We start from the raw sequence: 17,333 nt of genomic DNA on the forward strand, positions 1-17,333 counted from the left end.
AGTTTTATAGTTGTCTGGAATTTAAGCCCCCCCCCCTTGAAATTTGAACGATGAATTATGGACTGCGCAGTGTGTTAAACCCCGTCAACCATGAGCACCGCAGAGAGGCATACAATCTCCGCGCAGTGTCGTATGCACCTAAATTATTGGGGATACCAATATATCATCGTGTAAGAGGTACATATACCTATGTATAGGTACCAGCTTTTTGATTTTGAAGAGTTCGATCGGAAGTGCGCATGGGGGGGGGGGGAGGAGAGGGCCGTCGTAATACGATTATATAATAATATATCAATCGGTCGCGATAGTGCAGGTACGGAGGTTAGAACGTTGTCGACATCGCGCAGTCGAGCACGCGTACAGGTGGTTGCGGCGCGACGGTGGCCGTTTATCACGAGTGAAATATCGGCCTAATCTCGGCAATAAATTAAAAAAATGTATATAAAAAAAACATTACAAATTATTTCGAAACCGCCGGCGACGATGGAATCGGTTCCGCCGCCGTGCGCGCGCGCCGCCGAGAAGTAAAAAACCCGCATTTCTGGAATCACACACACATGTGTTTGTCGACGAATATATTATATTATATAGGTATAGGTAGAAGACCGGGACAAATATTAACGACGATGATAATAATAATAATTATTATTATCACATGGTGCCGTTTGTAGTTCGTCGTCGTAAATCGTCGAGACGTGGCGGCGATGTCGGCGGCGCGGCGTAACAGACGACGACGACGACGACGACGATGATAATAATAATAATAAAATAATATTATAATAGCGCAAAGGAAACTACCCATTTACACACACACACATTCACACAGACCGTTTGCGCAATCCGAATAGCAATCGCGTGAACTCGCCACGGTCGGAGGAAAACTAGTTACGAAGCGCGTGCCGTATAATATAATAATAATATAATATAATAATTATTATTATAATGATATAAAATATTATGAGTATAGTAATAAATAATTATGAGAATCGACCACATTGGTTCCACTAAATTATTTATTTCATGCCCAGTGAAATAGGTTCGTACCTACGTTATATACAGGACGATTCGCTGAGCACGAAGACGATCTTCCTCATTTCAAAAAAGGAATTTATTTGAATTCTGTTTTTTTCCTTCAAATTTTTAAGCGCACGCCTCGAGAGGACCGTCACATTTTGAAAAACGTAGATATTATATTTTATACCATTGGAGGAGTGCCCTCTGGGCTGTGGCGTAATACAAACATTTTTTCAAGACTAGAACGGAAACTCTTTTCACTGTAAATTGATTGTTGTTGTTGAGCAGATGGTTTTTTTGAAGACTTTGTAGCATGTATATAATATATCAAAACTCGAACGTTTAGTTTATGAATTAAGGGGACGCCACACGGACATTTTTTGTGTCCGTGTTACAAGTGCGTAAAATAGCAAATTTACACTCAGCAGATAACGTTTAGCTCCGTTAGTTTAAAAATTAGAGTGCATCGACATATTATATTATGAAAGTTGATGGTAAGATAACATAATATTATCTGTGTTCGTATGTTGGATTTTTACGATTATACAGTTTTTAAGTGAATTATGGGAATTTTTAATTTACGCTATATTATATACGCCTAATAGAATATAGCGTAAAAATTGCTAAAAATTTGAATTATCGTAAAAAAACCAACATACGAGTACAATTAATGATCTTACTATCAAGTTTCATTATATACCTATTATCGATTTACTCTCATTTTTAAACTAACAGAGCTAAACGTTATCCACGTAAATTTGCTATGTTACTTTGTTACTATGTTATAGTAATAATATTATTAGTAATAATAATGTCTGTAGAAGGGTCACTGTAGTACTAGTGTAATAGTTAAATTTGAATTCAATGATACAAAATCATTGTATGTGAAAAACGATTTTGAGCAAAGACTGGTCAGCCTATATATTACTTAGTATATTTTATAATATTATTGCTATTAGAGTAATTCATTTTACTATTGATGCAGCGTAGGTTGAATTCAGTTTTTCCGAAAAAAATGCGATTGAAAATATCACTGTGTCTGTGCAATATAAAAACATCATTTAAAAGCTTTAAGTACCTATACCTACTTTCGAAAATATTTTTAAATTACAACAAAATACCTAAAATTGTTGTTCTTTGATTAAATATATAATTTCATCCAAAGTTGAATTTAAAATATCTTTAAAAAAACTGTGTTTATATATTTTTTTAGATTTTTTTGTTAAAGAATATGAACTACTTGTCTACTTGTAATAATAAAACACGTTTATTTAAATGTTTTATCATAAAATATGACTAATGTTTTAGTTAAAAAACACTTTAAAATAATACAAAAATATCTCAAAATTTTCAGAATTAGCTCGAGATAAAACATTGAAAAATATGCAAAAATATGCGAAATTATATCTTCAGTTTCAGTTTTAATCATTAAACGACTATGTTAAGCTTACACTGTCGTTTCCTATACATTGTATGATAAATATGCAAATTCTATAAATCCCCAACCCTGACCACAAACATAATAATATACACTTATATTGTTAATCATTATTTAATTTATAATAATTTATTAATATTATTTCATTCGTTTTCGGGTGAACCACTTTATTGTGCGACTAGGTACACTAAAACAAAACTCGCATTGACCGCAAGAATTGTGAAACCAAAATAAAACATATAAATAATTACTTTCCATGATCACCAGTAATATTTAAGTTTTAAAAGTATCATAATAATTTTCAAGTTACCCAAATGTACCTAAATAACTCACGTATTGGTATATTATTCAAGTCTATCACCTCGGACGCCTCGATACGACCACACAACGAAATCGTCACAGAAACAACCGACCAGAAATATTTCATCGAAATCGTGTTAACCTAATAGTTTGTATATTAATATATATGTGTATTATTTAAAATAATATTATAACATTATTGTACGCGTATAATATTATATAAAATTGTGTAGGTATTAATAAATTGTATGTTATTATTAAAATATGTGTCGAACGAGATCGTCAGGGAAAACGTTTGTCCTCAAGTGTTTGGCCGACCGCGTGCCGACGACTTTCACGCGGCGAACAAAAGCTGTTATAAGTACCTACCTATATTTTTTAAATTTTTAAATTTATTTATTATTTTGCTTACGTTCATAATAATATATTATATTGACGTGTCGATATTACACATATGATATGGGAACGAATAATGCTTTCCAACGACTTATAACGCGTAATAAACGGTGATTGTTAGTATTCATTTTCACTTGTCCGCGACGACGACTGCGGCAAAAACCGGATGACATTCGATATCATTACAATAATATGGGCATAGGTTCATAAATTGATAAGTGCATAGTATAATAATATAATACATTATGTTTAAGTCACATTACGACAATACGTTATACATATTTTAATCGATTTGCCCTGTGATTCGAATATTTATATTCTGCGAACTCCATATCGTTATTGTTATACAATATTGTGAAGTTTCAATGATGAACAAAACAGGTGCATTATATTTATTTTAATTTATCTAATTTAATTTAATTGACGTACGCAATATTATTATGTCCAATATTCAATATTATAATTATAATTACGGTTAGTAATAATAACGGTAATAATATTATTAGTTACAAATTTAAACTGTTGTCTAGTCGACATGCACATCGGAGAAATTAAAAACTAATATAATTACATAACTGCAGGGTTAAAATTGAGGTGAGATGAGGATGTTTATTTGCGAGACGCATCATGCGGTGAACTGTATGGTTACGCGAACAAAGTTCGTGGTGTATAACGGAGCTGGAAAGAGATCAAAGTTTCGTGAAGAGCGCGAAGAGACTTTGAAATTTACTTGTGATAGAAGATATTGGGGCATCAGTGGAGCCAGTAATCAACTTCTTGAAAAATTATAAGTTAGCGGACATTCTTCGGTCAGCTAAGGTTCTTAAATGAATCGTGTAGCGATCGATATATATTAAGTTATTAAATGTTTTCATTAGGTTAATTATGTAAATAATAATAATATAATAATTAATAAGTTTTATTCTTACATCACCTGCATAGTTATGTGACATCAAATTCACACATTGAGTCTCCGTAATATAATTTTTTCCATGTGTTGAAATTATTCATTTAGGTACTATGGACACAATTTACAGTCACCCAACAATTGACCCCAAAGTGGGGATATCGCATCGGGGGAGAAAAAAATGATTTCATTGGCTGTACCCTTGGCTATGGATAAAATTTAAATGTTGTAAATAATTACTGCCATAAAAATGTTATACCAAATGCAAAGTTAAAAAGAATAATTAGTCTTAAAAATGTGGACAAGTGGGTGCCGTTTTGCTGTACAGTAGGTTACAATAGGGTCACTGTAATGAATGGTGTTAAATTTGAATTCAATGATAATATAATATATATATCGTTGTGTAAGAAAAACGATTCTGAGCGAAAACAGTCAGTCAGCCTATGATATTACTAAGTATATTTCAAATAATAATATTTGATGATATTATTGTATATTATAGCCTATTTACGTGGAACCTTGTTTTAAATTTTCAAACCTTAGCTGTAAAAGTTGAACATTTTTAACTACAAAATAATTATTAAAATTAAAATTTGATAAATTTTGTCGAAATTCGAACTATTCTACCATTTCAGGGTATTAGAACGATACCTATATGCCACGATATAAAAAGGTGGGCGTAACATTGCTAAACGTCTGCCAAAATCGTCGTATCATCATGTATCGTCCATCGATTATTACCACGTTTATTACGAACCGAAAAGGTTATAGAGATGAACACGTGTTCAGGTTAAACACTTCTAAATGTAGACTATATCTATATTTTTTTATAACCAATTATATAACAACTGTTTAGAAAAAAATAGGTTAGGTAAAACCCTAACCGAACTAAAATCCTGTGTACGTTATTGATTGCCAACCTTTTTAGCCTTTAAAAATAGATAAACATTCTAAGATAAAAAAAGGTTATATAGGTACGTGGGATAATCTCTGATCCGTCTGTGCACAACATGAACGAATGAAAGTTACGACTTGGGGAAATCCCATTACATATTACATTGGCTACAGCGTCACTGCAATATAGGTGTACCTAAAATGTTATAGTATAATAAAATATAACCTTTCAATCATAAATAGATAAATGTTCCACTATAATGTCGTTTTCGGTGGCTGGTTATCTTTGACTGACCGCGGTCATCGTTTAAAAGCATATTCTACAGGTATCGTGTTCGCAGTCGTGTGATCGCGTGTCGGCCGTAACTACGATAGTCACGAGCCTTTGATATAACATATTGGTATATAGTTGATCTCATTTGGTCACCCACTCACCCGTCACAATAATGCAGTGGTCGACGGGCGCATGTTTGTGGGCGGTCCTGCTCCTGCAGCTCCAGGGTCCGACGGTGGACGCCCTTCTCGTGGACAATTTTCCGGTGAAGGTGACGCAAATGCTGTCGACCATGCAGTCAAACTACAGCGGCGAGGTGGTGCGACAGACGGAAAAGAAATTCGTCGTTCAGATGCCATCAGTGTCAAAGATCAATTCGGCATCGAAGGTGGCCACCGGCGAAACGCCGGCGGATGGCACGCTGGTGGTCGGCCACATCAAGCGCAACGAGAAACACGGGCACACCAGCTACACCGGCGGTTTGGTTGGTGGTGAACCTGGTGGACCGGCGGTTAGTGTCACCGGTGGTCTGGTCGCGGACGCGGAGCACACGGAGGGCGCGGCTGTCATATACGTAACGCCGGATATTAAGGAGTATCTGGCAAAGAAGTCTGTTGGTGAACACTTTTATGCAATCAAGGGCTTGATTGTGGACATTGCGACGAAACCTCAGTACGAGACGCTGCGGACGCGCATCAAGAACGGCTTACATGGAGGCAAATAAGTTCGATGCCAAACTCGACGCTTAGGTCATGATGGGTTTACATATAATCAGTTATGAAAACGAAACAGACTGAAATAGTTAAATAGGTATAATAAAATTAAAAGCAAAATAAATTAATTTAACTTACTTCTTAAAATTAAAAATTAATATCGTTAATTAAAAAAGAAATTTAGTAACTATACTCTGTTCAGCGAGAGAGCACGCTAATTCTGCTCATCCCTCCATGTAACCAGGCTATTGAAACCGATTCCACAATGGCAGGGTGTTGCGTGGGGGAACCAGTTTTCGTCGGTGCGCGGCGTGGTCTGTCGCTGAACAGAGTATAGTTAAGTTAAAAATTTAAAATTAAATTAACTTTTTAACTTAACTTTAACGTTTTACTTTGTTAATGTCCAGCCTTTTATAAGTGTATACTTTACATATTAAAACATTTTAAATTGCTGTTTGTTATTTTAATACATTTTCTTAAATTTTACAATCGGTATTACTTGTGTGATTGTATTGGCCAAGTAGTTTGGTCATTGTGTATAGTAAAATAAAAAAAGACAATGTCAGTAATGTAGTGTTAATAATATATAAAAATTCAAAATACAAGAGAGTTGAAATTGTACGTATATTATTACTATTGAACAGAATAATATCGTTCATATATTATCAGATATCTTAAATTCCCCATTTAAAATAAAAAATAAAAATAATACATACAGTTATAGTGAGTGATTTTAAATTATTGCATACTGATTATAAAATATATTCACTATGATACATAGAAAAAATTTAACTAAAAAATAGGTAGGTAACTGAATATTTCTGTAACAGTTCAAAACAAATCAAATTATTTTGAATATTTTACCGAGTAGGTATAGAAAATAGAAATATAAACAACCATCAAAAATTGCATGTATCATATTAATAATTTTTTTTAGAGTTTCACCACAACCAATATAGATTTTGTAAAAACCCAATTTTGCATCATAGTGCCTGTTTTTCATTAATTTGTATTTTGCTTTTCTCTGTGCTTTTGAAAACTTTCATCACCATATTCCCATCGACAAAAATATTGTTGAAAAAAATTGAAGTAGTTTTACTGCCCCAAATGGTGATGACAGACACAAAAATAAAAATTAATAAATAAATAATAAAAAAAAATAAAAACATACATCATTGATCATTGTAAAATCGCTCAGCTCAGAATCTAAAACAGGTAGTAAATTATATTACTTATATTATATTTACTATAAAGATAGATATCTCTATATCAAATGAGGACCTACTGCAAACTATAGAAAATAGACATAAAGTAATGGTTATCAAAATTTCATTTTAATAATGTGTTGTTTAAATAATTTGTACTACATCACAGTTTTTTGATATTATATTTTTAATATATTATATAATTATTACTATTCTTTTGTATAAAAAAATAAATATAGTATATTTTAAATTATAACAAGATAAATGTGCTAATTATATATAAATATATAGATAATTTTTAAATTAGTTATCATAGAAAAAACCATAAGGAATTCAAAACTGTTTTCACCACGACATTATTTTATTCTGCGATTCTACCAAGTTAGTTGAAAATAATAAATAATCAATATTTTTAGATAAGAGCGAGCTGATTATTTTAAAAAATAATGTAGCCGACCACCATCCCGTTTTCCACTATCGTTTTGGAGTCTTTCAAAACGTACATCCCCTTGTTCCTCTCCACCTCCTCGTCGTTGGAGGCCACCCCCCGGTGGAATATGAATGAGGAAGTTGTTCTCCGTCTGTTGCACGGCCTCCTCGCCACTGGCGATCGTTTGCATGGTCGACTTCGGTAGCGGCACCGGCACCTGAAGGAAGGCCAAAAGACCGGCGTCCACCGTCGAGCCCTGCAGCTGCAGGAACAGGGCCACGCACAGACACGCGACCGTCGACCACTGTATTATTGTGACGGGTGAGTGGGTGACAAAATGAGATCAACCATATACCAATATTATACCACGATACCGCCGCAAAGGTTTGTGACTATCCTAGTTACGCCCAACACGCGGTTGCACGTCTGCGAGCTCAACGCCTGTAGAATGTGCTTTTAAACGATGACCGCGGTGGGTCAAAGATAACCAGTCACCGAAAACAACATTATAGTGGAACATTTATCTATTTTTCATTTAAAGGTTATATGTTATTATACTATACAATTTTAGGTATACCTATACGGCTATACCGCAGTAGCCAAAGTAATAATTATTATGCAATGGGATTTCATCAAGTCGTAACTTTCATTTGTTCTTGTTGTGTGCAGAAGGATCAGAGGTTATCCAACGTACCTATACAATTTTTTTATCTTAGTGGAATGTTTATATTTTTTTAAGGGATGATAAGGTTGGAAATCAGTATCACCCAGGATTTTAGTTTGGTTAGGGTTTTGCACGCAAAAACATTAATACCTTATACAGTAGCTACGGGCTACTACTATACAAAGATTTGTAATATATTTATATATCCGATACTTCCGTGGCTGACCAGAAAAAAAAATTGGATGCGACGGTGGTTTTGGTGGGGGGGGGATGCAAAAAATAGCCAACTTAGTTGTTATTAAAAAATAAAAATATCGATTTTTAATAATTGTCACATAATGCATGTATTTACGACTATTGCGTATCAATTATCACCAATTTCATGGAAGTAAACGTACTGAAACATTATTATTATGATACCAATCGATGTTTTACCTACGCCGACTGCTAAATAGGCTGCCTGTATATATTGTACGTATAAGATACATTCATAACACTTTTGTACAATCGTTTAATATTAATACAACTTACATTATATATTATGTAGTAACAGCTAGATAGTTGATAAGATAGGTTTAGTCAAATTGATTTTTTATAAGACAAAAACTACACAAGACCATATTATTATTATTGTATAATATATAATTTTTTAACCTTAGTCTGCAGGTCTTTAGATATAAGAACAATAACAATTTATTATTAAATTACAATTTACCTACTAAACATCATTATTTTGTATGTCGACGGATCTAATTTTCAATTTATTTTTGGTATTGTTGAATAATAAATAAGTATATTAAGCACCATCACAAGTTGTTTTTAGATTTGTAGCTGCAGTAATGATAACCGAAAAACGTAAGTCAAAACCAGCTTTATTGGGATTTTTGCTGTCGTCAGTAAAACAATGGATTGGCAATTTCATAATTAAAATAAAATACAAGTCTTATTCTTAATCTCCTTACCTTAACATAGTATAAAACAAAGTCCGCTGTCTGTCTGTGTGCTTAGATATTTAAAACTTCGCAACGGATTTTGATGCTGGTTTTTTTAATTGGTAGAGTGATTTAAGAGGAAGGTTTAGATTCACAATTGGATCCGGCAGGTCCAGCCCAAGGAGGTGTTCAAACAGAAATATTAAGATTTACGATGAAAATTTTTGTATTTAAATGGTTGTTATTGGTTATAGGAGAAATAACTAGTACACATTAGTATTTATTATTTTATTGGTTACCATTGGTTATCGCCTTATCGGGTAGATCAGGTACAAGCATTCATAAAATTGTATTTTCACACATTGTCTACAAAGTGGCTGAGTTGCATTTGCAGCAACGAGTTACACCCAAAAGGAGTAGAACAATCACAATTTTTTTTAAAGTTGTCATTTTTTACGGGCAAAAAAGCGCGCGGGATCGGCTAGTTATTAATAAAAACTTGTGAAAAATAAATGCAAAGTAACCTTTGTAAATCACAAAATCACAATATTCACATTACCTACACATTAAATACCTAGTAAATATTAAATTAAATATTTTTTTTAATCGAAAATAATTACAGGCTAATAAATTAGTAAAAACGTTACTAATTGTTAAGACTTTAATGCCCATAAATATGGCGGCAAACGACGGCTTCAATAATAGTGAGCATGGAACAGTTGGCAATCTATAATAAGTTATTATTATTTATATCTATAGTCCTGTGGTCTTAATGATAGTATAGTTTTGCTGCGTAAGCGCTCAAAAAGCGATACCATGGTTATACCTCAACGTATTTTTGCGTGTCCATGAGTTTCGAGATAAACATTTTTTTTTTTTTTTTAATGGTAAACGACGGGCCTGCCCTAGAAAGCGTGATTTATTATTATAATATAGTACAATACTATTTTTACGCGCATTACACGATGACCCAATGCGATTGATATCGGGTATTTCACTGAGGTGTCTTATACAATAATATTATTATATTTGCGTATTTTAAGTACATGCCTTATACATATATATATATATATATATAGTATGTGAATTCGTATGCGTCGAGACTGCTATAGCCGACGATAACCTAACCCAATGGTTTCCCATTGATAGAGGTGTTAAACTGTCTGCTCGATAGACGATCTAGTCCGCAGGTTACGATATCATTATTATAATCACGGTATCATAAATTAATGATAATTACCTATTATAAATAACGAGCTAATATTATGTTCCAAAAGTGATTTACCGTGACGATTCACCATCGCACCGCATCCGTCCGTGTAATAATAATAATAATAATAATATAATGCGCCTACTTCAATATTATAGGTTTTTAATACTTATCCGACAGCATTATACTTTGTTATTATTGTTATTAATATTAGATTTTTAATATTCAATAACATAATAATATTATTATAATCATCGTCGTTATTATACTTAAGTATGAGTTAATAGTTATTATATAGGTACACAAAGCACTGATAAATATTCAACAACACCGGATCCATCTAACTACGATCTGACTGCTATTCCAAAAGGGTTATATTATATTATGATGTTATCTGTCTAAATTAGGTGGAAACGGACCTGTTTAATAACCATAATAACTGATAAATTTATTAGTTATATAATTTATAAATACATTTGTTGTTTGTTTCAGATGAACAAATATCAAAAGTGCAATTAGAATATTAGATTTAATTATGGAATAAATAATTATTTATTGTATCATCAGCACCACCAAGTAGGTGTCAGCTATATCGATATTATATATTATAACTCACTTCAAGACAATCCTTAAATGCAGTTAAAATCTATAAGGATATAGGTATTTTAAAATGTTAAGGTCTGGAAGCGAAAGAACTTAAAAATTCCAAAAATCAAAATTCTAATTAATTCATATAATTTAAAACATAAAAATAATACAAAATAAGTTGTAGGGATTTATAAAACGTGACATAATAATATATTAATATATACTCATGTTTAACAACTGTACGGAACTATTAAATTATTTATAAACAAAAGTAGGAAAAAAAATATAGGCGTGCTATTAAATAGGTACGTCATAAATACTAATTAAGGCCAAGGAGATTCGATACCGTGATTTTCTGTTTTCGTCAAACACACGAGCGACATAGTATTTAAAAGGTGTTTTTTACTAACCAATTAATCTAATGAAGCGATAAGAATTCTAAAAACAGATTTGAATTTTTCGTCATGTTTACTTGAAATCAACTTTCCAACATTTTTGATTTTTTGATTTTAACTTATCCGAAAATTGAAATACAAAAATTTTTAAATACATTTTATTAATGTGACATTTTTAGGAATTTGGGGGATAATATCAAATATGTGGAAAGTCATTTTCAATTAGACTTGACGACAAATACAAATCTGTTTACAGAATTCTTTACATTTCATTAAATCAGTATTGGTATGTATTGCAAAAAACGCGTCTAAAATACTTTGTCATGCGTGTGTTCGATAAAAACAAAAAAATCACAGAATCAAATCCTCTTAAGAGGACGTGATACCCGCAGTATTTTAAAATTGTAAATTGTTTGTGTATTTTAAAATACTTATAACTCGCTTAAAAATTAAAATATAATAAAAAGCTCATGAGGTTGTCTAGATAATAATCTTACCTTTAGATTTTATAAGAGGTCAATTTACTCTAATGTTTAAGTTAACGGAGCTACACGTGTTCTGCTTTGAGTATAATTTGCTATGTTATGCACTTGTAAGACGGAGACAACACATGCGGGTATCACGTCCTCTTATTAAATAATAGGTAGTCGTCTAATAAAACTGGCCACGACCATATCGTAGAAAAAAATTCTACGATGTCAATTTTATATTCGGAGTGACTATTTTGTGAAATATCATTGTGTTCTCCGGAGTGTGAAAAAGTAATTTCACGAAAAGATCGATTTCACATATTGGCTACGATATACTATTATTTTATTTTGGGGAAAAAATCGCAGAATACATATTATAATAATAAAAATAATAATTTTTATATAAGGTACAATATTCTATTTACATTTTTAATTTACCTATGTTTTATAATACAACATATTAATAACTAGATGGATAAAAAAATGTATACATAAATACAAAACTAAAATAATTCACATTTATTTATGTTCTCATATTAGCATATACATTTACTTACTATTACTTTAATATATATATATATATATATATATATATATATATAATCTGAACAGAATCGATTCTGTTAAAGATGTATTAAAAAAATTATATTTCACAAAATATTACCAGCTTTCATAATTAACTTTAGAATATTCGACAGCGAATTCAACAAATATGAAGTGGTTACAAATACAGGGCTTAAAACTGATATCGGATACCGATTTTTAATACCGGTTAAAACCAGAATTTGATATCGCAATACTGAAACCGAAATCAAAGAAATCAGTACCGTTACAATCAAAATTGAAATCGAAATCTCAAAAAGAAAATAATTACTGAAATTTGAAACCGAAAACGAAATAGGAAAATATGTTTTCAGTTTTCATCCCTCGTTACATAATACAACATAGGTATACTTATATTTTTATAAAAAAACTAGCTGAACCCGTGCACTTCGTTGCCCATTAAGTGTACTAACTATATGTGACTCAAACTTGGTTCAATTCGTTATTTAATATTCGGTTTATGGTTTCAAAATTAATGTTAACTTGTCCATTGCCTGGAATAAAAATTCTGATTCGCAGCAGTACATTATCAGGTAGGCAATTTATCTGCGGTACATCGCGGACCACGTGCTGTATGTACGTTAGTGTATGTTTCTCGTATTCTACCTATGGTGGATTGATATAATCAATTAATACAAAATCCTAACCTAACCTAACCGTACTAAAGTTTTTAATTCAGATTCGTCCAAAAAGTGTGCACACGTGCGTAATAAAAACCTAATTTAGCAGGTGCTTTATTTCCGATAAAATATATGATTTATTTTTATTTAATTAATTTAATTATGGGCAGTGAGCCCAATATAATACACAAAAATATATATATTTAACCTAAGTGGGTGTTACATTTTACAAATCTTTATTTTTAAATATTGTGAAGGTTACATGCAATAACATAATATTATAATAACACTCTTGCCGAATTCTGAAATCGCATTGCAGAGTTAGTAAAACTAATAGAATATCGTATAGTCGATTAATTTAGGTATGAGTTATAAATTATATGATAAAATATTGTCTGTAGCATCTCTTTTTTATATATAATATACATTAACTGTACACGTGATAGTGGATTAGTTGGTACAATGTCTATAATATTAAAACAGTAAAACAAATCTTAATAATAAATTAATAATACGCGAGCACACGAGAGTCGCACGACTCAGAGTAGCCGACGGAACAACAACGACCCGGCACGTCCTGAATAAAAAAAAATAATAATAATAATAATAATAATACTATAATATTATTATAAGTAAAGGTATGTTAAAACACTGCAGATGCGTAGAGTCATCAGAACCGATAACGATAAACACACGTTTTGTAAAACCATACATTATTATGCATAGGCAGTGTACCTATATCTACAGAGCGATTCACCGAGCATCTTCACCTCCTTTTTTTCTTTAACAAGGCAGCTGTTCAAAATCTGATTTTTGGAGTTTATATTATATATACACCTTAAGACGTTATCAGTTTTGTAATCAGTGTTGGGAAATATCTAGATAAGATTTTTTGAAATTAATTATCTTTTAAAGTATCCAGATAATTACATTACGACTTATCTAATGTTTAGCTTAGATAAAAAAATGGGCTTATCTAGATAAATGTATAAGTCATTACGTACAATACTGTACAATAACCTTAGGTGTATGAATAAATAAATAATAAAAGAAACAAAAACACTTATTCAATTACAGTTTATCAGAAGATGTTGGACAGAAAAGTAATATAATACCTATATGCCTATCACTAACATAGTTGTGACATAAAATGAAGGTTGAAAATTTTTTTTACGATTAATTGTTCATTAATATTGCTATTCGTGAGCCATGAAAAAAATGAGCCGGGAGTCACGTGTCGGACATATTGTCTGCTCTATGGCAAATATTCTTTGAAAATGTCCGAAATGAATTAGAAGTATTCCCATGCGGCCATGCGTGCAACACAAAATTATTTATTTATTAATTTGAATACCCGTCTATATAACAATTTGGGAGTTCATTTAGCTTTTATAATGACCAATTTTATTGATTATATTATTATTGAATATTATTTAAAATAGACTCTATTATAATATTACGATTATTTTATTTTATTTCATCGTTTGAAAGAAATTCATTATTATGCCATAATATAAATGATTCAATGATATCATTAATCAATGCCGAAAAAAGCTTTTCTAATTAAAAATACAATCTGAAGAAAAGTGAAAATTCGCATTTTAAAATTTTTAAAAATTGTTTTTGTGGTACAACTACGGTACGCGTTATATTTTGTTTGGTAAATATTAATTGTATTAAAGCTTTTTAGATTTAATTTATTCTAAAATATTGAATTTTTGATTATTTGTAATAAACTCACGCCACCATTTGATGACCCCTGCCTTAGACTAATATTTTAATACCGTCTTGCTTACAACAGTATAATAATAAATTATTTTAACGTTGATTTCGCATTCCAATATTAATACCTACTAAAACGGTTACGATAAGACTATAATATCTAAATTAATGTAAAACGTCTGCGGAAAGTGAACGTGGCGGTCACTGCCGCCAGACGTTAACATTTTTTTAACACTCCGTGAAAATCTGGTGAAAAACGTACAGCCATATCGCACCCCCCGCAGGACCGAATGTGGACTTGGGGGCGGTGCATTTTTTTTTTGAGAAGATCGACCTAGTCGAAGGATTTTTCCTCACACGATGCGCGTGACCATAATAATATGAACTCATCTTGAGAATTCGTCGACGCGGTGACGTCTATCGAGTGATTGAGAATTTTTTTCTATATCCCACCCCGGCACCACGAGTGGGTGGCTCATATATTATACGATTGGAATAAGCAGTGCATTAACCGTGGTTACGTCCGCAGTCAACTGCGAATTTCTAGTCGCTTTTCCACCCAGCGGAGGCGCAGGTTACATAATAATATTATAGCACCCATCGAGTATTACACAAAATACCTACGACGTTGCTGGCTAACCCAAGACGACCCACCTGCAGCGCAAACGACGATATATAGGTTCAAGAAAAAAAATCGCAAATAACCATCATCTCGCTTATGGCCGTATATAATAATATAATAATAATTATGATTACTTACATTGTTGCGCAAGTCCTCGTCGTCGTCGAGCGTGAGATATTTACCGATTGAAAAACTTATCTAAACATGTTTATAATTAGTCCGCAGGCCACCGCCCATGTGTACAGTGCGTATATTATAATAGCCTACCTATCTAAATTAAATATTATTAATAATGATATGCACAGGCGGCTATAATTTATAATGATTTATCACGTGGGTAACCTACGTACGTATGCCGTGTTAAAAATCGCTTCTCTCGAAAACGAAAAATTGATTTTTTTTTTTTTAATGCATTTGAAACGTTGTTTTTTTTCCTCCCAAAATGTTTTATTGATTTATAACGTTTTATAAACAGTGTAATAATGTTAAATGCAATTAGGCCAGCCTGTGAAACGAATAATAATAATATTGGTGTATATTATTATTTTCGAGATAAAAATATAAATTGCTCAACATTATAGAATTATAATATTATAATATGTACCTATAGTAATATAAAAACACGTTATTTGAAACATCAACTATAGATAGCTTTTATTATTTTTTTTTTTTTTTTGTAAAGCATTGTCTCGTCGTTACCAACGGGATACACACAAGATTATATTTTTGGTTTAAATCTATAAGATAATTATTTATTATTATTTTGAAATTTGTATTTTTCAGTAACGAATTTTCGAATATCCAGGTTTGAGGAAAAAGACATATGTTTTTGTATTTCACATTTTTATTGATATTTTGTCACTGAAACATATTAAATACAATTGCATGGATGCCTAGTCAAAACGTTAATGCTAATAAAATAGCACAACATAATAATATACGAGCACAAAAATCGTACTCTTAAACATAATAAATAATGAAAAATGTACAACTAACATAAATTTGTATGTACGCAGACGTTTTTGAACTATAAATTCATTCTACATCAATTTTCCTGCTTGATTATATTCATTCGGTCACGGGAATATTTTGTTGATGAAATTTTTGACATCTTCTAACTCCTAAAAATACATAAAAAAAAATTGATAGAAATGTAGTTGTTGTGTATCGGCCACATGATTTTACAACAACTGGTACAAACTGTTAACGTGTTGCGCAAACGCGGTTATGGGTCAATAAGATTATCGAGTACCCGAGTAAATGCGTACCTATTGCGGTAATTACCAATAATTTTAATATTATAATATTCTATAATGTACCTATATCTAATTCAACGTGAAGGATGTTACGTAGCTACGAAATAGTGCGAAAATTTGTAATCATCATTAGTATATTTTCAGTTCAAATTTGCACACCCACGATTTGAGCTCTCATAAATCATGGGTCACCCCAATCACCACGTTGGGTCACAGAAATATATTATATTAAGATTAATAACACAGTATAGGTGGTAATGAGTGAACAAATTTGGTGTCGTATAGGTAACCGAGTAATAACTGACTGACACACAAAACAAGCGGTGGTGTGCTGAATTTTTTTCGAATCGAGACGAATATAATATTATTGTATATATCCTAGCATCCTGGAATAAGGTGAAAAATAAATCTTTTATTATTTCCCGTGATCAGAAAAATATATCACCCAATAATAAAAGCCTAAAGGCTGAATAAAATTCGTTTATCGCGTTTAAAAATGAAACGAGTTACAGAAAAACTAAAAATGAATTGATAAAAAAAAATGTTATTGGTTTCTCTCTGCAGGATGTCCACTTCCTTATTTTCTAATATTATTAAAGGAGCACATAACACAAAAAATAAGTTTTTTTTATTGGAAAGAATGTTCAATTCTAAGGATAATGGTATATGTTTTACGTTCT

At 31.6% G+C, this 17,333-nt stretch overlaps 1 protein-coding gene across 2 annotated transcripts in view; it reads right to left on the minus strand.

Annotated features, from left to right (window-relative positions):
• Positions 1 to 16,223: 16,223 nt before the first annotated feature.
• Positions 16,224 to 17,333, minus strand: part of LOC100161504 (acyl-protein thioesterase 1,2-like) — a 10,570-nt gene continuing 9,460 nt past the window's right edge. For both annotated transcript variants that reach the window (XM_008182888.3, NM_001162647.2), the window contains one exon: positions 16,224 to 16,518. In XM_008182888.3, the coding sequence (XP_008181110.1) occupies positions 16,474 to 16,518 (45 nt within the window). In that variant the 3' untranslated portion in view covers positions 16,224 to 16,473. The remainder of the gene's footprint in view (positions 16,519 to 17,333) is intronic.

The sequence above is a fragment of the Acyrthosiphon pisum genome, chromosome A1, assembly GCF_005508785.2.
Source record: "Acyrthosiphon pisum isolate AL4f chromosome A1, pea_aphid_22Mar2018_4r6ur, whole genome shotgun sequence".
NCBI lineage: Eukaryota > Metazoa > Arthropoda > Insecta > Hemiptera > Aphididae > Acyrthosiphon > Acyrthosiphon pisum.